Source organism: Eubalaena glacialis, chromosome 3 (genome assembly GCF_028564815.1).
Source record: "Eubalaena glacialis isolate mEubGla1 chromosome 3, mEubGla1.1.hap2.+ XY, whole genome shotgun sequence".
Taxonomy (NCBI): domain Eukaryota; kingdom Metazoa; phylum Chordata; class Mammalia; order Artiodactyla; family Balaenidae; genus Eubalaena; species Eubalaena glacialis.
The window spans coordinates 190,800,265-190,823,336 of record NC_083718.1 but is presented as its reverse complement, the minus strand read 5'-3'; the positions used below and the strand labels follow the sequence as shown (position 1 = coordinate 190,823,336).

Here is a 23,072-nt window from a genome sequence, read left to right as displayed (position 1 = left end):
ACTTTGTTGGGCTTTCGAACAAATTGGACTTAATGAACACGCTCTCAGAACGGAACTTGTTCCTATGTAGGGGACTTACTGTATTTGTCTTGCTTGGTACTCCAGAGTGCACTTCAGACCTGAGACCTCACATCTTTCTCCATGTCTGTCTGCAAACTCTCATTAAGTCTGACTTCTTTGCCATTTTCTCTATTTCTTCTTTTGCAACTCCTAGTACACAATTACCAGAGCCTCTCAAGGCATCCTCCATGTAATTTGTTTTATCTTTGTCTCTCTCTGCTGCATTCTGGGGAAATTCCTCAATGCCAGGTTCCCATTCATCACCATTCTCTTCAACAGTGTTGAGAGTTTATCCAGTCTGTTGAAATGTTTTGTTTTCCATTTCATGCAGATCCTTTTCCTGTCCAGCTAGTTTTATTTCATTTCTTGCTGCTTGTGCTTAATCAATTTCTTCTTGATTTATGAGTGCTACTCTGGTATTTTTGAGGTTCCTAAATGTGTTTATTTGAACTCTTTTCAGGCTATTCTATTATTCCTTCCACTTGGATTCTGCTTACTATTTTGTGGGATGTCTCATTCAATGTCTCACTGAACGTTTTCATGAGTTTTGGAATTGGGGTTTTCAGGCTTATTTTGGCTGGCAGGGCTCCATCGCTGTCACTTTCTCTCTGTGCACACGTCTAGAAGTTGTGCAGTTCCCTCTACTCGGTCCCTTGGGGCCTCAGCCCAGAATCATGTCTTACGTTGGCAGGGGGCTGGGGGATTCTGGATCCAGTTTCCAGGTCAGCCCACAGTCACAGGCTTGGTCAGCTTTCCCCAGATTCCTCGGCCTGCTGCAGGCCCAGGGTGGGATCAGGGGCTTGCAGGCAGGAGCAGCTGTTACACGTTGACTGTTGCACACAGAGGAACCACATGCTAGTCTCTGGCTCAGTCACACCACCATGGAACGTTTTTCACACCAGGCCCCTAGGGCCATCCCTGACCCCCATCACAGAGATGACCTTGGGGTTGGATAACTGTCTCTAACCTCCATCTCCCACACTAGACTATGAGGGTCTTGAGGACAAGAGCTGGACCCCCATGCCTAGCACAGAGCCGCACGTATGACAGATGCAAAAGGATGAAGGAAGCGCACAAACAAACCTCTGGGGCTGGACAGCTTTGCCTCTGACCGCCCAAAAAGTGATGCTGCAAGTGCAATTTCAGGATCAAGCTAGAAAGAGGGACGCACCACCCCCCCCAAGCTGCCCCCACCACAGGGCCCCACCTTCATGAGAAGCTGGGCTGCAAGGGTGAGAGGAGAGGGCTGTCATCCCAGCCTGGACAGAAGCTCCAGGAGGAGCAGGTGGTGGGGTGGACCTTGGTCCTCCCCACCAACATGCCCTGAGCACCTTGAACTTGGCACCCAACCAGCTCTCCTTGGCTGCATCACACCAGGGCCCAGAGGAGCGACTTTTGACACACAACCCACATGGGGATGGCATCGGGCCCTGAGGGCTGCTGGCAGGTTGTGCCCTCAGCTAGTGGGGGCAGGACGCCCTCTGCAGGTGTGGGGTTGGGCTAGGGAAGGCAGGGAGGCCAGCAGCCACGTGGGGGCAGCTCACCTGGGAGAAGATAAGCACACGGTGCCCTTCGTCCCGCAGTTTCTTGAGCATCTTCTGCAGCAGCATGAGCTTCCCTGACGACTTGACCAGAGAGCTGCCATCATAGGAGCCATTGGGCAGGACAGGGGCCTCCTGTGCACACAGCAGAAGGTGGGGCATTGGGGGCTCCCGCCTCCTCTCTGACTCTGCACCAGTGGCCCCAGAGAGTGGACAAGGGCCCAACAGTGGGTGGAGCACCGAGCCCAAGCCCGGCTCAGGCCAGGCTCTGCAGGGCGTATGGGCAGGTCACACGGATGCTCCCAGCGCCGCGTTCCCCAGGCAGGGCTCAGACTTGCCGGCCCTGCCCTCCATCTCCCCCTGCTGGCACTCCACCAAGACCACAGGCATCAGTGGACGGAAGGATGACACAGAGTCTTGAGCCAAGCCGGCCTTCCCAGCGGGAATGTGGCCTGGCCTCTGCAGTCACTGCAGGGCACATCCAGGCAAGGCCAACCCGGCCCCCCAGCTGGGCAGAACCTTAGCCCAAAGGCCTCTGCTGGGCCACCATGGTGAGATCAGCCTGGGGCTGGCTGAGTCTAGGTCACCCACAGCACGGCCTCCACGCCTAACTCTGCATTGGTCTCCTTGTTTGGGGGCAGGGATGGGGGAGGGGGAAGGTGTAAATTAGAACCAGAATAGCCGTGACCGCAGTGAGCACTGCTGTGCCGGGCTCTCTCCGAGGGCACTGACGTGGACTTCCTGGTCTGGTCCTCACCCTTTCAGGGGGCTGCTGTCATTGTCCCCATTTCGTAGAGGATAAACCTGGGGCCCCAAGAGGACCACTGACCGTCCTGAGACCACAGGACTGGAGCCGGGGGTCTGACTGGGGGTCCAGTCTCTCACCCAGGGCTGCACATCAGATCACCTGGGGGCCCCACCCAGGCCTCCCCGACTGCCAGGTCAGCCCTCGGAATCCTGGCCTGGGGTCCCCTGAGGCTGAGGCTGGAGGGGATTCTGTGGTGCCGCGATGCCCCCCATTACTTTATGGTCACGGGAAGCGGTCCAGAGGAGGAGAGGGCCTGGCTGAGCAGTGGACAGACGTAGGTTTTCACATACTTCTGGCACAGTGGGAACCCATATCACCTCCAAATCCTCATTCTCAGGGAGGATTGGCAGCTGAGGGCCTGAGCACCTGCCCCAGCAGCCGGGGGCACCATGGCGGCCACAGCTGCTTGCCACGAGGGCCACAGAAAACCCACCACAGCACAGCCACATGCACCTACCACGGCCTCAGGCCCCTTCCACGGCAGCCTCAGGCACTCACCATGGTGGTCAAGGGCACCTATCACGGTGGCCACAGTGGCAGCCACGGGGACCTACCACGGCGGCCACAGGGAAGAGGTAAGGGTGGTTGCAACACTTCTTCAGGTCCATCATGATGTTGAGCAGTGACACCTGGTTCCCGCCCCCCTTGGAGTTCAGCGCCTCAAAGTTCCGCGTGAGGATGAACTTGTAGTACTTCCTGCCAGAGGAAGAAGGAAAGGCAAGCTGGATGCACCTGGCCACACCAGCCTCCGAGAGGGCACTCTGCTCTGCGGGGAGCCTGGGGGCTGCTGCCCAAGTACCGGTTACAGAAAGACCAAGGGGAGCCCCGGGAGGTGAAGCCACAGGCCTGGCGCTGCCCAGCAAGTTGCTGGGGGACAGTGCAAGGACCCAGGCAGCCCCAACCCTGGTCACTGAAATCTAAGAGGCCCCAAGAAGGAAGCGTGTGCAAAAGGTGAGTTGAGGCCTGGGCGGGACCGAAAGGCCCTCCCACCCACCCGGGGCAGCAGCCCAGGAAGGCCAGGTCAGGCCCTTCTGATCTAGAAGACAAGCCCAGGGGACACGGGGCGGGCTGCTCACTTCTGCATCTGGCTCAGTTCCACGCGGACGATCAGCTCGGTCTTGGCCGGCATATTCTTGAATACATCAGCCTTGAGCCGCCTTAGCATGTGCGGCCCCAGAAGGTCATGCAGCTTCTTGATCTGGTCTTCCTTGGAGATGTCGGCAAACTCCTCCAGGAAGCCCTCCAGGTTGCTGCAAGAAAAAGCGGGATGAGAGCCTGGAGCAGGCCAAAGCCCTCTGCAAAGGGAACCAGGATTGGGGTGGGGGAGCGGGCCAGCCAGCCCCCGGCCACCTGCCAGAGGGTCACAGGGCAGGCCAGCTGGCTGGTGGGCCACGGAGCCCTGGCCCTGCCCTAGGTGTCCTTCCAGTCTCTGTCTAAGCCTGTGTCACCCCCACCCATCGCGGCTGTCTCAGCCACACAGGATGCCTTCCTGTCCTCAAAGCTGTCCTGGACATGCAGTCTCTAGGACTCTTAGCCATACCACAGATAAGGAAACTGAGGCTGATGGGTGCCCAAGGTTATACAGTACAGCCTGCCCTCGAATCCACATCTCCTGATTCCAGAATCAGCATTCTCCACCCTGAATCCCCTGAGTAGGAAACTGAGGGGTCAGATGAAGACAAGAAGGCCGGGGCTCTGTCTTCACCCCCGTCTCCACCACCACCCCCCCAGCCTTCTGCCTCCCATCGCTGCCCCCCACGTGGTCACTTCGATCTTTGTGGAGGAACACGAATGGGCCAGGGGTGTGGGGAAGGGACAGGAGCCCAGGAGGACCCCCGGGGTCTTCAGGGGCAGAGCTGAGGAAACATCACAGGATTAGCAGCAGCAGCAGTTTCCCAGGGGCTCGGCATGGGCCAGCGTGCTGCTAACACTCCCATGTCACTGGTGAGGAAACCGAGGTCCAGCGAGCAGCCCCAGAGCCGGGACGGGCACCGACCCTTCCTCCCGGGCCGCCCCCCACCCCTCCTCCCCGGCCGCCCCCCACCCCTCCTCCCCGGCCGGCCCCCCACCCCTCCTCCCCGGCCGGCCCCCACCCCTCCTCCCCGGCCGGCACCCCACCCCTCCTCCCCGGCCGGCCCCCCACCCCTCCTCCCCGGCCGGCCCCCCACCCCTCCTCCACAGCCGCCCCCCACCCCTCCTCCCCGGCCGGCCCCCACCCCTCCTCCCCGGCCGCCCCCCACCCCTCCTCCACGGCCGCCCCCCACCCCTCCTCCACGGCCGGCCCCCCTGACTCACTTGAACCTCTCTGGAGTCAGGAAATTGAGGAGGTGGAAGAGCTCCTCCAGGTTGTTCTGAAGCGGGGTCCCCGTCAGCAGCAGCTTGTAATCGATCTTGTAGCTGTTCAACACCCTAAAGAACTTGGGGAGGGGGGACAGGGGGTCTGTCAGGGGGCACCAGGCGGCCGGCCCATCCAGGAAGCTCCGGAGCCAGCGGTCAGCACTTCCTACCTTGGACTGGTTGTTCTTGAGCCGGTGGGCCTCATCCACCACGAGGCAGGCCCACTCGATGGAGCCCAGGATGGCCTGGTCGATGGTGATGAGCTCGTAGGAGGTGAGCAGGACGTGGAATTTGATCTGCACTTCTTTCTGGAGGGAAAGGGAGGCGTTTGGGAGGAGAGCCGGGAGAGCAGCAGATCAAGGTCTCCAGAGACGAAGGGGCGAGGAGGAGTGTGGACAGGATCCCCCGAGAGCCCAGGGAACCCTGGGACTGAGAGGAAGACACAGGCCACTGAGCGAAGGGGTCAGCTAAGGCCCAGGGCACCTTCCCCAAGAGAGCGGGGAAGGGCTGAGAGAGGCAGAGGGGAGCCTGTAGGCGGCACCTGGGTGTGCACCGGCCCTGCTCTTCTGAGCTAGACCTTGGTCAAGGTAATTAACCTCCCCAAGCCTCAGTCTCCTCACCCGTAAAAAGGGAGCAATACTGTCTATAGGAGGAATGCCACAAGAATTAAAAGGGCAAGTCTGTTCCTCGAAAAATTACACATATTATGGAGAACGATATGGAGATTCCTTAAAAAACTAAAAATAGAGCTACCATACAATCCAGTAATCCCACTCCTGGGCATATATCCGAAGAAAACCATAATTCGAAAAGATACATGCACCCCAATGTTCACTGCAGCACTATTTACAATAGCCAAGACATGGAAACAATGTAAGTTTCCATCAACAGAGGAATGGATAAAGAAGATGTGGCACATACATACAGTGGAATATTACTCAGCCATAAAAAAGAATGAAACAATGCCATTTGCAGCAACATGGATAGACCTAGAAATTGTCATACTGAGTGAAGTAAGTCAGACAAAGACAAATATCATATGATATCACTTATATGTGGAATCTAAAAAAATGGTACAAATGAACTTTTTTACAAGAGAGAAACAGAGTCACAGATGTAGAAAACAGACTTATGGTTATGAGGAAAAACAGGGGGAGGGATAAATTGGGAGATTGGGATTGACATATACACACTACTATATATGAAATAGATAACTAATGAGGACCTACTGTATAGCACAGGGAACTCTACTCAATACTCTGTCATGACCTATATGGGAAAAGAATCTAAAAAAGAATGGATATATGTATATGTATAACTGATTCACTGTGCTGTACACCTGAAACTAAGAAAACATTGTAAATCAACTATACTCCAATACAATTTTTTAAAAATAATATAAAAACAAAAACAAACAAACAAACAAAATTACACATAGAATTGCCATGCGATCCAGCAATTCCAATTCTGGGTATAGACCCAGAAGAAGTGAAAGGAGGGACTTGAATGAATACTTCTCCACACCTATGTTCATAGCATTATTCACAAGAACCAAAAGGTAGAAACACTCAAGTGTCCATGGGCAGATGGATAAACAAAAGGTGGTCTATTCACATGATGGAATGTTATCCAGTCTTAAAAAGGAAAGAAATCCTGACACATGCTACAACGTGCTGAGTGAAATGAGCCAGACACAAAAGGACAAATACTGTACGATTCCACTTACATGAAGTACCAAGAATAATCAAATTCAGAGACCAAAAGTAGGAGGTTGCCAGGGGCTGGTGGAAGTTAGTGTTTAATGGGGACAGAGTTTCAGTTTTACAAGATGAGGAGCTCTGGAGATGATGGGAGTGATGGCTGCACAACAGTGTAAATGTACTTGATGTCCACGAACTGTACTTGTAAAAATGGTTAAGATGATACACTTTAAGTTATGTGTATTTTCCCACAATTTTAAAAAATAAAATAAATTAAAAAGCTGAGTCAACAAAGCACCCAGCCCATCGCAGGACCCCAGGGTGAGCTCAGAAGTTGTTTCTGTGACTGATAGGCCCACAGGCCCATCCCTCTGGAATCACTGAGTCATTCCCTCATTCAACAAATAGTTATTGAGAATTCCCTGGCGGTTCAGTAGTTAGGACTCAGCGCTTTCACTGCCATAGCCCAGGGTTCAATCTCTGGTCGGGGAACTAAGATTCCCACAAGCCACGCGGCGCAGTCAAAAAAAACAAACCCACACAAATAGTTACTGAGCATCTCCTGGGGCCACGACTATCCCCAGACAATGGAGAAAGCCGAGGTGAGGAACCCTGGGGAGGCTGGAGGTGATCCGCCAGCCCCCAGCACTGCAGGTAGCGCGTGAGAGCGCCAAGACTGCCTGAGTGCCCCCGCGTGCCAGGCACAGGAAGTACTGCTTTGTGTCCTCGATTCTCAGAGTGCAGCCAGAGAACCAGAAGCATGCACATCATCCGGGACTCTGTCAGACCCCACCCCAGAGCTGCTGGATCAGAACCTGCCCTTCAACAAGACCCCTGCTGACCCGGGGGCACAGGGAAGTCTGAGCGGCCCTGCCTAGTGCCTATTCATTCAACCCTCCACAACTCTAGGCTGGGTCTGTTATCTCCATTTTGCTGAGGAGATTCTGAAGCACAGAGAGGCTAAGTGACTTGCCAGAGGTCACACAGCTGGTGGACTGGGTTGAATCGTGTCCCCTCAAGATCCAGGTCCACCCAAAACATCAGAATATGACCTTTTTTGGAGCTAGGGTCTTTGCAGGTGTAATTAGTTAAAATGAGGTCATCCTGGATTAGGGTGGGTGTCTTTATAAGAAGAGGAGACACAGACACTCAGGGGAGACGGCCACATGACAACAGAGGCAGAAACCCAAGTGATACAGCTGCAAACCAAGGATGGCCAAGGAACGCCTGCAGCCACCAGATGCTGGACGAGGCGCGGAATGGTCCTCCCCCAGAGCTTCAGAGGGAGCAGGACCCTGCCGACAGCTGGATCTCGAACTCCTGGCCTCCAGAATGGTGAGAGGATAAATTCTGTTGCTGTTTTCAGCCCCACTGCCACCCCGTTTATGGTTCTTTGCCCCAGGACATGGATACAGCAGGTAACTCTGCCTCAAGAGAAGCTCTGTGCCAGCCACTGCCTCCACCGGGGCCCAAGAGAAGAGACCCCAGATGGACTGCAGGGCCCCTGCGGCCCCCAGGGCAGACTGGGCGCCTGTGCAGGGTCCCCGGGGTGAGGAGTGCTCACCTTCATCCGGAACACCTTCTTCCCACTCCGAATGGCGTTGTCCTCAAACGAAAATTCGTTCTCCCGGATCACAGAGCGGCTCTCCTTGTCCCCCGTGTAGGTGACCACGTAGAAGTCGGGCGCCCACATCTCAAACTCACGTTCCCAGTTGATGATGGTGGACAGGGGCGCACTGACCAGGTAGGGCCCCTTGGAGTGGCCCTGGGGAGGGAGACGGACGCGCTGAGGCTGCCGGCCCACAGCCAGCACCGGCTACCCCTCCCCAGCCGCCCAGCCTGGGCCTCAAACCTCCTTGTACAGGGAGTAGAGGAAGACGATGGTCTGCACTGTCTTGCCCAGACCCATCTCATCAGCCAGGATGGTGTCGGTGCCCTGGGCCCAGGAAAAGCGCAGCCAGTTAAGGCCCTCCAGCTGGTACGGGTGCAGTGTGCCGCCCGTGGAGTCGATGTACCACGGCTGCTTGTCAAACTTGACCGTGGGCTGCAAGGAGGCAGAGGTTCAGACGTACCCTGGATCCTGGGCCACCAGGGCCCACCCCCCCCAGGCCTTTGCACACGCAGTTCCTTATGACTGGAGTACTCTTCCCACTCCTCTCATCCCTGCTAACTTATTCATCCTTCAGGTCACAGCTGGAATGCCTCTTCCTCCAGGAAGTCCTCCCTGACTCCTGGCCTGGCTTAGGTGTTCCCACCACGTCCTCCCTTGTCGACCCTATACTTCTCCTATCAGGGCAGTTTCCCAAGTGTTGGATTCTCTGACTTTAAGCCCAGCTTGCGGTCACCATACTGGTGACCTGTTCCTCTGAGTCCCATACAGTGACCAGGACACAGTGAGCACTTAGGCAACATTTGTTGGATGCATGCCCAGGGTGCCTGATCCCGAACATCACCTCTTTTATCCTGCAGCTCGGGGCCACCGCCCCCATGAAGTCCTCCTAATGTATCAGACCCATTCACCTTTCCCTGGCATCCCACAGTCTCAAGCCGAATCCCCATTTCTGTGTGTACCCGCCATGGGCCCTTGGAAGATGAGCACTTCGTGAAACGGGGCAGGGCCTTGTTCCCCCAGGGCCAGCCCAGGGCCAGGTGCTAGCAGACACCCCAGAGAAGTTTGCTAAATGAATAATAGTCAACCTTCCACTCCCAGATGGGATCAAAGCTCCGGGGCAAGTTGTGGGTCTCCTCCCCGTGAACAGATAAGAATGGTGTGTAATTAGCAAATCAGCAGTTACGTTCCTGAGGTAAGAGACACACTTTTTGATGTAAGTGCTTGGAATTAGCTCAACGAAGGGAATGCAATTTCGTGAGCTGCGCTGAGTAGAGACTATCTGCTCCACAGTCTGTGCACTGGTGACCCACCCTTCAAATCGCTCTGTCCCCCAGGAGCTGCCGCTCTGCATGAGGCTGGGGGACCCAGACTCCAGGGTGTGAGCCCTCCCCTGCGGGGAAGGGCTGGGTCCTGTCACCCTTGTCCCTGACTGAGCCGCAGAGCCCCCTCCTGCGCAGGTGCGGCTCCGTGTGCACAGACCCGCAGTACGAGTTCTCCAGAGACCTCCGGAGACCATACCCTCTTCCACGGCCAAGCCTAGGTGGAGGCCCTGGCAAGCCCACCCCGGGGCCGCCTCCCCGCTCACATCCACAATGGGCGTGTCTGGGGGCTTCTCCTGTTTGTCGTCCTTCAGCTTCTTGCCCTTCTTGACCAGCCTCTTGGGCAGCCTGGCGTCCTCCCCCAGCATCAGCTCCCTGGGAAAGAGCACGGGATGATGAGAGCAGAGCTCAGGCCGGTGGGGGGCGGGAGGCCCCGCCCAGGGGCCCCACCGTGGCCCACCTGTGGCCCCAGTAGGCCTGCTTCAGGTTGTCGTAGTAGGGGATGTCAATGTCGTCAATCTCCCAGGTGCACTGGTCGTAGGGCAGGTCTTTCCACTTGATCAGGTAATGCACATCCCCCTTTTTGTCGAAGCTGCAACACGGTAAACAGATGGAGGAGGGCGGGTCACCCGGGCAAGAGTCCACGGAGGGCACCTCACAGGATGCAAAGTCTCTCACCCCCGCGGTCCCCTGGGAGCCCCAGCCAGGAGGGCAGCACCAGGCAGGGACTCCAGAGAGGTGAGGCAGCTTGGCCGAGGCCACACAGCTCGTGAGAGGGAGGGAGGAGGGCACGGGTTGAGTGGCAGAGCAGAGGGACATCTGGGAGGCCACGCTGATGGGGGAGCACAGAACCAGCGTCCTCCATCCTCGGTGGCCGTGAATCCCATTCAGTCATGAGGATTCCCCCGGAATTTTCGATTTCTGAGTCAGATGGTTCTCCCCTGACCACAGACCTTTGTTTTCTCGCTTAAAAACTCCCAAAGAGGGACTTCCCTGGCGGTCCAGTGGTTAAGACTCCGAGCTTCCACTGCAAGGGGCACGGGTTCCATCCCTGGTCGGTGAACTAAGATCCCGCATGCCACATGGAGTGGCCAAAAAAAAAAAAGAAAAAACCTCCCAAGGACTGGAGGGGTGCCCATCCCGGTCCGGGGCCAATCCCTGCAAAGTAGAGACGAATGTAATTCTTGCAGGTGGGATGCCCTCTCCCAAAGACCCCTGGGGACACAGGGACCTGATGGCCCAGCCAGCAGCCCAGAGGGGTTGCTGCAGAGAAGCACCTTGCACTACAGCTTGAATATGGCTCCTGGGAGGGTCCTGGGGCCTCCCACCCAACCTGAGTGCACTGGGCAACCGAGCCAGGGCAGCGCTGCAGGGCCGGGGGTGCCACGGCTAGCCTGGGGGCCACGGACAGAAAGACCAATCCCCAGTCACCATGGAAACCGACGGATTTTTTTTTTTTCAATAAATGATTGGTTATTACTCAGACTCCATTCAGGTAATACAATTGGAGGAAATTCACCAACCCCGCTTTGAAGGCAGGGAGAAAACTTGCCACTTTTGTTTTGAACATGCAATTTAACAAAGGTAAAAAAATTGTGGATCAGTTCAACGGGTGGCTCAGGTCACAGTGAGGGCTGGGGATGGGAGGAGGAGGCATTTCATAGTCAAGGGGGTACTTTTTCAAATTCCCCTGGCCCATCTTCCTGACGGCCATGCTAGCAGGCGCTGGCACCCTCCTTGAACCCCCACGGCAGCCCTGTGGGGTGGGTACTCTCATTATCCCGTTGCACATGAGAAACACAGAAGCACAGAGCCCGGAAAATGGGAGCCAGGGTTGAAATCCGAGTGACAGGATCAGGTTCTTAAACTCTATTCTACCCAACTCCTGCCTTCGGGACGCCTGTGGTCTGTTGGATCCCAAGTCCCCCCAAGGCAGAGCCTCCGTGGGCCCCACCCTGAGCCCACCTGTCAGCCACCGCCGGTTCTCAAGCGCCTGAGCTCAAGAATGAGCAAGAGGGACTTCCCTGGTGGCGCAGTGGTTAAGAATCCGCCTGCCAACGCAGGGGACACAGGTTCGAGCCCTGGTCCGGGAAGATCCCACCTGCCGCGGAGCAACTAAGCCCGTGCGCCGCAACTACTGAGCCCGTGTGCCACAACTACTGAAGCCCGCGCACCTAGAGCCCGTGCTCCGCAACAAGAGAAGCCACCGCAATGAGAAGCCCACGCACCACAACGAAGAGCAGTCCCCGGTCACGGCAACTAGAGAAAGCCCACGCGCAACAACAAAGACCCCATGCAGCCAAAAATAAATAAAATTAATTAATTAATTAATTTAAAAAAAAAAAAAAAAGAATGAGCAAGAGCTCCCACCTCCCCACCAAACCAAAGCCAAACTCTTGGAGTCCGGGGGCCTCCTGCCTTGGTCTCTGCGTCTGGCCTCTGCAGCCTCTGACCACTGTCACCTGGGCAATTTCACACTGCTCAACAAAGAGCTGTTGCAGGGGCACTGGGGTTTGGAACAGTGGCTAAGAAAGCAAATCCTGCCGTCAGAAAAGCACTGGGTTCCAATCCCAGCACCCCTGCCTCTTGGCTGTGTGACTCTGGGCAAGTGACTTAACCGTGCTGGCATCCATAAACACGAAGGTGGAAATAAAACGTCTACCTCTTGGTAAATGGTGCTCGGTGGTGTCAGCCGTGTTATAAAGGAGCAGCAAGCATGTACTCACCCCACAGCTCAGGCCCACCCTGGTCCCCAGGACCTTCCGGCAGGTATCAAGCACTGACGTCAGCAGACACCCAGGAGCACAAGGGTGCCGACCCCCCAAGTGTCCCATCTACAACTTCCACTGGCCATTCGTCAAGTTGCCCCTTTAAACATATGACTTAGGAACTGCTCTCCTACCACGAGAATGCACATGCAAGTGTAAACATGTGTGCATCCATGTACCCAGGTGCATGAAGACCCCTCCAGCTGGACAGTCAAATCGCCGACAGTGGGGCCCCTTCCCCTACCACACCCACACGTGGTCCTGAGCCCATTTAGCAGGCTGAAGGGGCCAGTGTGTCCCAGACCTGCAGGCACCCACCTCCAGCGAGGTTCAGGGCCCCACCCGCCGAGCACACACCTGTGGTTCAGGATGCGGTGGATCATCATCCACTCGGGCTTGATGCCATAGCGGTAGAAGCGCTCCTCCATCTTGGCGTAGAGGGGGTCCTTGTTCTTCCTTTTCTCGCTCTTGCCATCCTCATCGCCAGAGCCGTAGTCAAAGGGCGGTGGCTCATCCATGTCATTCTTTCTTTGGTAGTTGCGATACATCACTGTGTGGTAGAGCTCCAACTGTTCGCGAAGGGGGCAGAGGTTACAGGAGGGAGATGGGCCGTGACCTCCCATGTCCCCCAACCCAGGTCTCCCAGCCCCCAGCCTGGGTCCCAAGCAGGACAGTCCTCACCTTCCGCCTCCCCCTCCCTAACTCCCAACAATGCCCCTCACTCAGGGAGCTGGCCAGGGCGTTTAGGTCCTGAGCACAGCCGCACCTACCCAGGGCAAGTGACTTAACCGTGCTGGCATCCATAAACACGAGGTTAAGTGCCTCACCTGTAGCTCCTTCACCCAGGAACAGTGCCAGTAGGAGAGCCCAGCCCACTTGACAAAGAACTCTCTCTCCGGGATGCCCTCTAGGGGCTTGGGTGGTGGAACGCCAGGCTCTACGTCGGACCCCGTCAGTCCCACCATGAAGGGGGCTGGGGGCTCTGTCCACCTCCAATGCAGGATCCGCTGGACTTTGCCCTTCAGCGGGGGACACTGTGGACAGAGGAGGGTCCCCAAGTTCAGGGCTTAGCTGCAGGGCCCCACCCCGAGGCTCCCTCCAACAAGCTGTACTGCTCCAAGTCAGACAGCACCACAGTGACTCCAAGACACCACTCTGTCCTCAGGAGACCACCCATGCCGTGCACGCTGATGAGGCGATACGGGTCTGCACACACACGCGTGCACACATACATACACACGCATAACGGAAGCCCACACGCACACAGGTAACCGAGGGCTGGCACGGCACAACCCAGGATCCAGAGGGTGGGGGACCCAGCACTGGGGGTGGGCTGGGGACAACTCGGAGCATGGTGGCCTTCAAACGCCTACAGTGAATGGGGGGGAGGGGCGGAGGGTGCTCTCCTCTCCCCGCAGAAACTGAGGGCCCAGCCCCAGAGGCCTCCTACCCTCTCGCCACCCCCAGCCCTGGGACAAGAGCCAGGTCCAGGCTGAGTCTGAGTGGACAGTTCAGCCTTGTGTGGCCTTGGGTAAGTCACTTTACCTCCCTGAGCCTCAGTTTTCTCATCTAAAAATGGGAATAACAAAAGGCCTGGTACTGGAAAACTCAGTAAGCGTTAGAGGGATGCCCAGTAAACGGTGGCTATGGTGGGCGGTGGTGGGATTATCACCACCGTTTTTCTCTTCTCATAGCGGCTGTTTCCAGAAAGTGTGAAGGGGATTGCGAAGAAGAGCGTGCCAGGTTGAGGCGGTGGGCGGGACTCGGGGCGGATGGGAGGGGGCTTGGGACCGAGCCCCGGCGGGGAGGGGGTGGGGCGGGTACTCGTGGGGCGTGTCCTGGACGGGAAGGGGCGGGTACAGGCCTTGGCAGGTGGAGAGCCAGGCGGGGCCTTCGTAGGTGAGGCCTGGAGCAGCATGGGCGATGGGCGTGGTGGGCGTGGCCTGGGCCGGCGGAGGCGGGGCCTTGGTGGACAGGGCCTGCTGGGGCGGGGCCTCGGTGGGTGGGACCTTTGTGCGCAGAGCCTTGCCGGGGAAGGGGCCTGGTCATGATGGGCGGGGCCTTGCCGGGGGCGGGGCGTTCGGCGCGGGCCGGCGTAACACTCACAGTACAGCGCGGGCAGAGCCATTCACCGTTTGGGATCTCGGGCAGCGGCGGGTTGAGGCAGTGCAGGTGGTAGGAGGAGGGGCAGGCGTCGCAGCAAAGCAGCTCGCCGCCGTCCTTGCACACGCGGCAGAACTCCATGTGGTCGTCCTCCTCCTCCTCGCAGCCGCCCTCCTCCTCGTCGTCGTCGTCGTCCTTCGGCTCCCACTGGATCCCCTCCTTCTCCTGGAGGGGGGGAGTCCAGGTGGAGGCACCCTGGACCAGGATCCCCCCTCCACCAGGGAGCGACTCCCTCCCTCCCACTTGCACTTCCCCATGTTCTGCCCCAGAAGACCGTGCAGGAGTCCGGAAGCCAGGCACAGACAAAATCCCCGTCCCGGCGCGCGTCTGCCAAGGGCTTACACAGTGGGGACAGCTCCACTTGCCCTCAGGAGCTTTCTCCAGCTCTGGGTCCAGGCAGACGAGGTGGTAGGCCCTCGGGCAGGTGTCGCACAGGATGATCTCCCCACCCTGCTGGCACACCTCACAGTAGTCCTGGTGGTCCGTCTCATAGCCGTCACCATCATCAACTGGGGAGGGGGCAGAGGCAGTCATGGAGGGCCTTGTTCCCACTCCCAGTGCACAACCAATCTCCACGCCAGGCTGCCCTGGCACATACTAGGCACTCGATAGATGCTGGATGGTGGATGGACAGACAGGGTCAACAGGATGACTGAAAGAGCAAAGGGGTGAAGAGATGGATAGAAGATGGATGAAAGGAAAGAAGGAAGGGAAGGAGGGAGGAGGAAGGAAAGAAGAAAGATGGGTGAATGCACAGAAAGATGAATGGCTGGATGAATAAAGGCAAGGGAGGGAGGGAACGAGGATGGAGAGAGGGAACGAGGATGGGTAGGGGAATGGGGGCGAGGGGATACATGGGTAGAGGGTGGATGAGGTTAAGAAGCAACTCCTTCTCCTGTGCCCCCCCTCTGCCAGTGCAAATGCCCTGGGGTAGCTCACATCACGGGTCCCTAACGTATGCAGACTCACTTCGACAGGACCCCCTCTCCTAACCACAGAGGCCAGGGTGGCTGAGGAAGCACAGGGGAGCTGCCTGCTGAGGCCTGAGGGTGCCCTTCTCCGCTCCCCGAGGGGGCTCTGCACGCCCACATCCACCGTGGTGGCCACGGGAACCCTGCAGACAGGAGTCGTACTTCTCTTCTTCTGGCGCCTCCTCTTGCTCTTCCTCCCCAGCAGGGCGGAACACTCAGAGCGCACGGAGGAGCTGTGGATGCTGGCGCTGTCGAAGTCCGACTCCTCCCGCTCCTCCTCCTCGCTCTGTGGGGGCAGGGGAGGGCCCTGTGAGCCCAGAGCCAGCCCTGGGGGCTCGTCTCCAGGCTTCGCAGGCCTGGGGGGGGGGGCGGGGCAGGGCACAGTGGAGGCTCCAGAGGCACAGTGCTGTCTGTCTCTGGTTCATCTTGTCCCTCCACCCAGCTAGAAAACCCTCAGCCCACCGGTCCAGCCTGATGGCCTTCCACCCTCCCCAAGCCCTGCTCTCCAGCCCTCAGACCCTCCCCACACTTTCCACCTCCAGAACTCTCCCAGGCCCTGCCCTCCACCCTGCCAAACTCCTACACATCCCTCAAGGGGAAGCCCTAAGGACACCTCCCCAAAGGAGCCTTCCCAGATCTCTCCCTAATGAGACCTGTTGCACAGCCTTGTGCCAGGTCCGACCTGTCCCATCTGCCTATCATTGGCTCTCTCCCAGTGCACATGCCCAAACCCTTCCAGACTGTGAGCAGCTCCAGAGCAGGGCCCACCGTGGTGGAGCAGAGGGCCTAGCACATTAGTATGTGCTCAAAAGCTAAGCTGAGCTGGACCACCAGCTCTGGGCTGGACCATGCCTGCTGCTCCGTGCTCCCCTCCACAGCAGCTAAACTTGAGACCTGTCACTTGCCCCTACGAAGGGACAAAGAGATGGCTTCCATCTCTGCCCCTCTGCAGGGCTGGGTCAGGTGAGGGAAACAGGTGCCCTGTAGGGGCAGGAGGGGGGTGAATGCCTCCACCCCCGGAGAAAGAGGGCTTAAAGGCTCAGACACGGACTTAGGGTCATTCCAAACCTGGTGACAGAGCTGGCCCTGGAAGGGCAAGGGAAGGGCAGGGCTCCAGCCCAGCCCTATCCTGCCTACATGCCACCTTCCTGGGGCCTGCCCTCCCAGCACATCTGGGCATCCAGGCGCCCCCCAGGACTCTCCCACCTGCTGCCCAGATGGAGAGGCAGCTGGGGCGGAAGGAGCCGGGACTGAGCCCCCAGCTCAGCAAGGTGGGCAGGAGAGCTACCCACCCAGAGTCCAAGCTACAGGGGCCCTTGGAAGGATCCAGGCTGAGCCCCTCACCAGTCAGGTGGAGAAACAGGCCCAGCAGGCCTGAATGTAGAATGGGAGAGTCCAGGGCGGGGACAGGGGGATGGTGTGTACAAGACCTGCCCCCTGCCTGGTTCAGGAGAATGAACTGATAGCCCTGCTTTCCACGTCACCCAGCCTTTGCATGTTACACACACACACACGCACGCACGCACACACACACTCACACTCACACTCACCGAGGAGCCTTTCTTCCTCTTGCTGCCAACCCCTCCGAAGCGGAACTTGAGCCCGGCCACCTTTCTCCCTTTGCCCTTTTTCTTCACGTCCTTGGAGCCTTTGATCTTCTTCCTCACTCCAGGCCCTGAAAAGCACGGGTGGAATAACCAGCGCCCGCCATGGCTCGCTCACTCACCGCCATGCTTTCACTCGGCCTCATGAGAACCCGCTTTAAGGAAAGGATGGTTTCTGCCGTTGCCCCTTCTCAGGTGAGAAGACTGAGGCTCAGAAAGGGGACGTCCTCGCTAAAGTTGCACAGCAGAAGGGGAAGCCAGAGAATAACCCTGGCCCAGTCCCTGCTCTGGCCGCTGCGCTGCCATCTTGGGAACAGCCCTGTCCCAGCCCTCTCCCCAGAAAGGAGCTGTCCCCAGTGGAGCCCCCAGCCCCCAGGGCCACTTAGGGCACACCCACCCACCTGCGGACCATACCTAGGCCCTGGAGGGATGTGGTAGGGCAGGAAGCCGTTTCCCCAGCAGCCAGCCTCCGGGTTGCCTGCCATACCCCACACCGGCACCACTCAAGACCGCCCCCACCTCTGCCAATCATCCCCAGGAAATGCTGGCTCCCAGGTGGCCAGCAGGGGTGAGGTTGTTTTTATGGAACTGGTCACAGGACAATTAGTCACCTGCGGAGTAATGACCCCCCAGCAGCCTCTCCCACCAGGCCGAGCAGGGAAAGTGGGGGCCTGAAGGCAGATGGCCTCGCCCCAGGCCCTCCTCCACCCACATCACACACACAGAGCTGGGTCTGGGAGCCCAGCTGTAACCTCAGCGGCGCCACGGAAAATCTATTTCAATTTTTCAGGCTCTGAATAGGCAGCTCAGGGAATCGATAGCTCAGCAGCTGGAGCCCAAGAGGAAATGAGAAAGAAGGCTGGCTCGGCAGACAGCGAGGGAGTTGAGCGGGAGCAGTCTCTAAAGCCCGCATCACTCACCCACCGGGGCCCCTGTGGGACCTGGTAAAGGGAGGCATCATCCCAGAAACCAAAACTCCTTGGGGCGGAAACAAGGGGTCCCCAGTGTCCGCTCTGCCCCCCCATCAAAACCCAGGTCAGGGGACTTCCTTGGTGGCGCAGTGGTTAAGAATCCGCCTGCCAATGCAGGGGACACGGGTTCGATCCCTGGTCCGGGAAGATCCCATGTGCCACGGAGCCACTAAAGCTGTGCGCCATAACTACTGAGCCTGCGCTCTAGAGCCCACGCGCCACAACTACTGAGCCCGCGTGCCACAACTACTGAAGCCCGCGCACCTAGAGCCCGTGCTCCGCAACAAGAGAAGCCACTGCAACGAGAAGCCCGCACACCACAACGAAGAGTAGCCCCCGCTCGCCGCAACGAGAGAAAGCCCGCACACAGCAACGAAGACCCAACGCAGCCAAAAAAAAAAAAAAACCAGGTCAGGGCACCCAGGAAGATGAGCTGCAGCCAACACCATCACTCAGAGCCCCGGGGAGATCAATGTCCCTACTCCCAGTGGGGCCATAAATCCTCCATCTGGGGAAGAAAGATCCCTCCCCTAGAACTTCAAGTTGCAGAGAGCCTCTGCTGTCCCTATTCTCCCCACCCAGACACCACCACAGAGTCTGATTTTGTATCTGGACCTCCTTCCTGGCCTCCCTGGGAAAGCGGCCCCGTCCACGCCCATGTACATCCATTACCCCGAGGGCCGGGTGCTCAGAAGAGAGCGATCCACCTTGGGACCCCTTCTCCCTGGGAATGGTGCAGCCTCAAACCCAAGAGCCCCCTAACTCCCAGCAGCACGGGCCACACCTCTGTCCCCTCCTCCACGCCTGGGAAAACTCCCAAAGCTCTGAGCCCACCACCTCCTCCACTTCACCACCAGCCCCAAGAGAGAGGCAGGACAGATGCCACAACACAGCTGAGGAAGGGTGGGTGGGTCCAAGGTCAACCAAGGCACTGGGTCCTTGATAGAGACCGGCCCGGCTGTCCCAGACTGTAGGGCCTGGGGGCCCTCTGCCAGCAGGACTGGGTGCAGCCTTACCCTTGCCCTCCTTGGTCTTGGCCTTGCGGACGGGCACAGGCTGGGGTGCCTGCTGGGGGCTGATGGCCAGCGGAGGCGCGATGGTGACTGTCTCCACGGCCGCGGCCACTGCCGCTGCGGCTGCCGCCGCCGAGCTGCCCTTAAAGGGGTTGTTGGCGCTGAACTCCCGCCACTTGGCGCCCAGGACGGTCATCATTTTGGACATGGGGATCTTCGGGTTCTTCTTGGCGATGAGTGGCCTGTGTGGGGGGAGAGGCAGGAGGGTGAGGACAGCCCCATGGAGGGGATGAGACCCCCATGTGACCCCCCGCAGGGCCCACCCTTCTCCCAAGTCCCACACCTGGGATATGCAACAAACTGGGAAAACCTGGCAGAAAGGAGGGCAGGGAAGAGGACCAAGACAGAGACAGCAGTCCACCCCCAAGGCTCCTGATTCCCTGTTTACATGGCTGGTGATCTTCTAATTGGGTTTTCAGACCCTGTAAGACCCGAGGGGCCGGAGGCAGGGGCTACAGCAGGCCCCTGGGGGGCCAGTCCCATTTCTTTTAGAGCTGAGGGTGGCCACGGGGGCTTAAGACCCCTGGGAATGACTGGGGTCGCCATCCCTGGGGGTAGGACCAGCGAGGGAAAGTAGGACCACCTGTTGAGATGGAAGGGTCCTGCCCCTCCTGCCAGCTCTGCCCAGGGTCAAGGTCAGCCTGGCAGCCCACCCCAGGAGCCCGGGACCCTGTCCCTCTGGCCACCCCACTTGGTGCCCCCAGGGGAGGCAGGCCTCGAGGGCAGTCTCTGTGGATGCCCAGCCATGGTGGCCCCGAGGCCCACCTGAGGAACTGGCTGAAGGCCTTGTAGTTGGTCAGCGTGTGATAGTCGGCCTCCGAGAACAGGTAATCCACGTCGTCCAGGCCCCACTCAGCCATGAGCTGCCCCGAGGACTTGGGCTCCTACGGACACACGGGCCGGAGGTGGAATGAGAGGTGGGGTTCCTTCTACCCTGCACCCCCAACCAGGGCCCCACCCAGGGTGCCTCGGAAAAGCAGGGGGATTATGTCAGCAACTTAACAAGAGCAGTTCTCACCCACCACTGAAAACATCCTACAGCATCTCAGGCCACCAGCCCCTTGATCAGTGGGAATGGCCCAGATGCCAGCTCATGATGGGGTGCGGGCCACACGCCTGGGGGGTTAATGCGGGGGTTTGGGGGGAAGCCAGGGCAGGAATAATAACAGGACTCACTCTGTCCACCCCAGCAGATCACCTAGTACAGTCACACTTGGACCTCGTGAAAGGACAGGCCACTGCGGGTTCTGGGACCAGGAAGGTGTGCCCTGGTCAGGGCAGTGGTCCAGCTCGGGGCAGAGCCCAGAGAGGGTCCCTCGGCTCCTGCTTCACTCTCCAGATGGGGCACTGAAGCCCAGGGAGGTGCGCGAGTTCCCAAGGGCACACAGACAGCCAGCCCAGGCATCAGGTCACAAAGCAGACCCCGGATGGCTGGGAAGGGAGGGGTGGGCGTTGGTGCTGGCTATGAGATTGGAACCTGCTGGACAGAGGCAGGCTCCAATTCTGGCTCTGCCACATACTAGCAGTGAGAGGTGGACAAGCTACTTCACCTCTCTATGCCTCAGTTTCCCCATCTGTAAAATGGGGATAACAGCGCCTACCTAACAGGAGGGAAGGAGTTAGCACAGGTGCTTGGAACAGGGCCCTCACCCCGACTTCCCATTTGCTCCAGGCAGCCCTGAGCTGCGCCAGCCCCACCCACTGATCCATTCCACCAATCAGCACACGCCATCCCAGGCCACAGTCACTGATCCAGGTGGGCACGTGACTCAACCGGTCCAGGCAGGGGCACCCCTGGGTCTCCTGTGCGGACAGCTAGGACACAAGCCAGTTTTCCCTCCTGCTGGATGGGGCAGGGGGTGTCCACAAAGCCCTGCACAGCTGCTACACACATTCCCAGCCACGAGGGTGCCTGGCCTGAACCCAAAGCTGACCCTCCAAAGGCAAAGAAACAGGGCCCTGGATGACACCACTGGGTCCCCCTAGCTGGAAGCCCCCTTGCCTCTCAACTCTTAGGGCTGCTGATCCAACAGACCGCTTTTACTGCCTAAGCCCCTCAGAGTTGGGGTGTCTGCTCCAGCAAGGGAAGGCCACCCGGGCAGAACACACGGCCTCCCTCGGCCCCAAGGGACCCGCTTCCCGGCCTCCTGTTCTCTGTGGCAGTTCAGAGGTGCTCCCACGTGGGATCCCCTCCCTTGGCCAACCTGCTCCTGACACACAGCCAGTCCTGGAGGTTCCCACCACGAAGCAGAGCAGCAAGTGAGCGATGACATTATTACAGGACGACCCTGAATCACTCCTGTAAGTTCATCTTCCAAATCTGTCAGCTTCTCAGCTGTCATCAGTCACAGGTGACTCATAACACACCTGCCAACTAATGAGCTCCCTCCGGGTGTCGGGACACCGCCGGCACTTCCCAACTTCAGTCGCTGATAGTCACCACCTCTGCCTCACCCAGCAGCCACTGTACTAACATTTACGGAGCACTTATCTTCAAATCCACGGCCAGCCCAAACAGCCTCGTCAAAGATCGAAGGCAGCAGGAGGTTCCCGGATGAGGTGCTGTCATCTGTCATCTGCCCCTGCCCGACCCAGAAACCCAGGACCCAGAGACCCAGAGCCCGTCTGCCGCCCTACCCTCGGTCCCTCCCCCCACCCCCGTGGAGCCCCCGCAAGGAGCAGCCTTGACATTCCAGGGGCCACATCATGCCCCACATTGACCAGGCAGAGGTTTTTCCCCAGGGGAGAGCTGCAGGCCCATCGCTATAGCTTCCCTGACTCTCGCTCCCTGGGACACTCTCCTGGGTGCCCACGTGGGATGAATTTCAGAACACGTGCTAACTAAGGCCCCCTCCCACCATAAGTGAAGCTGTCCAGCCACTTCTTCTTAGCAAAAGCTCTATTTGTTTTATTTTCCCAGACTGCTCCGACCAAGAGGTTCCTGACACCAAACTTGAGTTCAGACCATCGCTCTCCTCAGAAACAGCTGACCGCTCAAGTTGGGCAAGACAGCGGACAGTACATCAGCAAGAGGCCGCACGACTGCTTCCCCAAACTCCTAAATGTCATCCACTGTTATTTCTAATGTGTCTCCGAGACTTGTGGCTACAGTCTTTCTCACCAAGTTGTGTCCAACCTTCACGCGCGTGCAACTCACACCCACAGACCCATCTGCCCCGCCGGCCCTTCGTGGGAAAGGATGCTCTGGCCCTTTTCCCACAGGCGCTCCCGGGTCAGAAGGCAGGGAGCTGACAGCAGGAGGCTCAGCCCGCCCAAGCAGGTGTCCCCCAGCCAGGCCTCAGGGTTACCTTGAGGCATCCGTCATCGTTGTCGTCCTCGTCGTCATCTTTCTTTTTTCGCTTGGCTTTTTTCTCCTTCTTGTCCTTGAGTTTTTTCTTCTTCTTTTTATTTGGGGAGTAGTCACTGCCCTCACTGTCCGACTTCTCTTCCAGATCCTCTTCATCTTCCGGCAGCTCATCATTGCTCCCCTGGAAGAGAAAGGTAGACGGTGAGGACAACAGGGGCCCAAAGAAAATGCAGAGTCCCGGGCAGCAGCACCGCTCTGAGAGTGGCCTCCCGGCAGAGTCAGTTGGCCCACGCTTCCTGGATCAGTCTCACCCGCCAGACCACTAAATCCCAGCCAGGGGGGCTGCCCTGAGCCAGCATGGGGTAAGGGTCTCGTCCCCAATGACTGGTTGGTGACAAATGGTGCTGTGCAGGTAAGTCGAGGCCTCGGGTGAAGACACGCGCCCCCACCAGGCAAGCTCAGCACAGCCCGCTTAGACGGCCCTGTTTCAGGTTTCTATGGACTTTGGGATTGTAACGCGTGTCAGCGATGGCACTTGGACCCAGGTGCTCGTAGAGAGGATGTGATGCCCAGAGCCAAAAACCAAAATGCTGTCCACGCGGGAGAAGAGCCCCCAACTCCCGCCCCGGCTCCCAGCTCCTCACCTCTCTGTTTATCTTTGCATCCTATGGAGTCTGTGTGTCAAGTGAAACCTGTGATTAACACAGGGCGCACATCCCAGTTTCATCTGCCTGTGCGCTCTCCGGACGCTGCTAAGGCACAAGCCCACCTTCCCCACCACCCGCACCCTGGCTGCTTCATCTCAATATGAGACAAAGTAATTTAGGCAGCTCTTAAG

The 23,072-nt window shown here is 58.3% G+C and overlaps 1 protein-coding gene across 1 annotated transcript in view; it reads right to left on the bottom strand.

Moving 5' to 3' along the window:
• Nucleotides 1-23,072, bottom strand: part of CHD5 (chromodomain helicase DNA binding protein 5) — a 61,267-nt gene that overhangs the window by 20,765 nt on the left and 17,430 nt on the right. The window contains exons 3-20 of the mRNA XM_061187159.1: nucleotides 22,236-22,415; nucleotides 19,693-19,811; nucleotides 18,871-19,109; nucleotides 16,830-16,954; nucleotides 15,442-15,565; nucleotides 14,651-14,817; nucleotides 14,252-14,473; nucleotides 12,973-13,179; nucleotides 12,503-12,714; nucleotides 9,838-9,969; nucleotides 9,644-9,752; nucleotides 8,299-8,490; nucleotides 8,011-8,211; nucleotides 4,917-5,054; nucleotides 4,705-4,826; nucleotides 3,486-3,659; nucleotides 2,964-3,105; nucleotides 1,605-1,736 (exon numbers count right to left, since the gene is read on the bottom strand). Of these exons, the coding sequence (XP_061043142.1) occupies nucleotides 1,605-1,736; nucleotides 2,964-3,105; nucleotides 3,486-3,659; nucleotides 4,705-4,826; nucleotides 4,917-5,054; nucleotides 8,011-8,211; nucleotides 8,299-8,490; nucleotides 9,644-9,752; nucleotides 9,838-9,969; nucleotides 12,503-12,714; nucleotides 12,973-13,179; nucleotides 14,252-14,473; nucleotides 14,651-14,817; nucleotides 15,442-15,565; nucleotides 16,830-16,954; nucleotides 18,871-19,109; nucleotides 19,693-19,811; nucleotides 22,236-22,415 (2,937 nt within the window). The remainder of the gene's footprint in view (nucleotides 1-1,604; nucleotides 1,737-2,963; nucleotides 3,106-3,485; nucleotides 3,660-4,704; nucleotides 4,827-4,916; nucleotides 5,055-8,010; nucleotides 8,212-8,298; nucleotides 8,491-9,643; nucleotides 9,753-9,837; nucleotides 9,970-12,502; nucleotides 12,715-12,972; nucleotides 13,180-14,251; nucleotides 14,474-14,650; nucleotides 14,818-15,441; nucleotides 15,566-16,829; nucleotides 16,955-18,870; nucleotides 19,110-19,692; nucleotides 19,812-22,235; nucleotides 22,416-23,072) is intronic.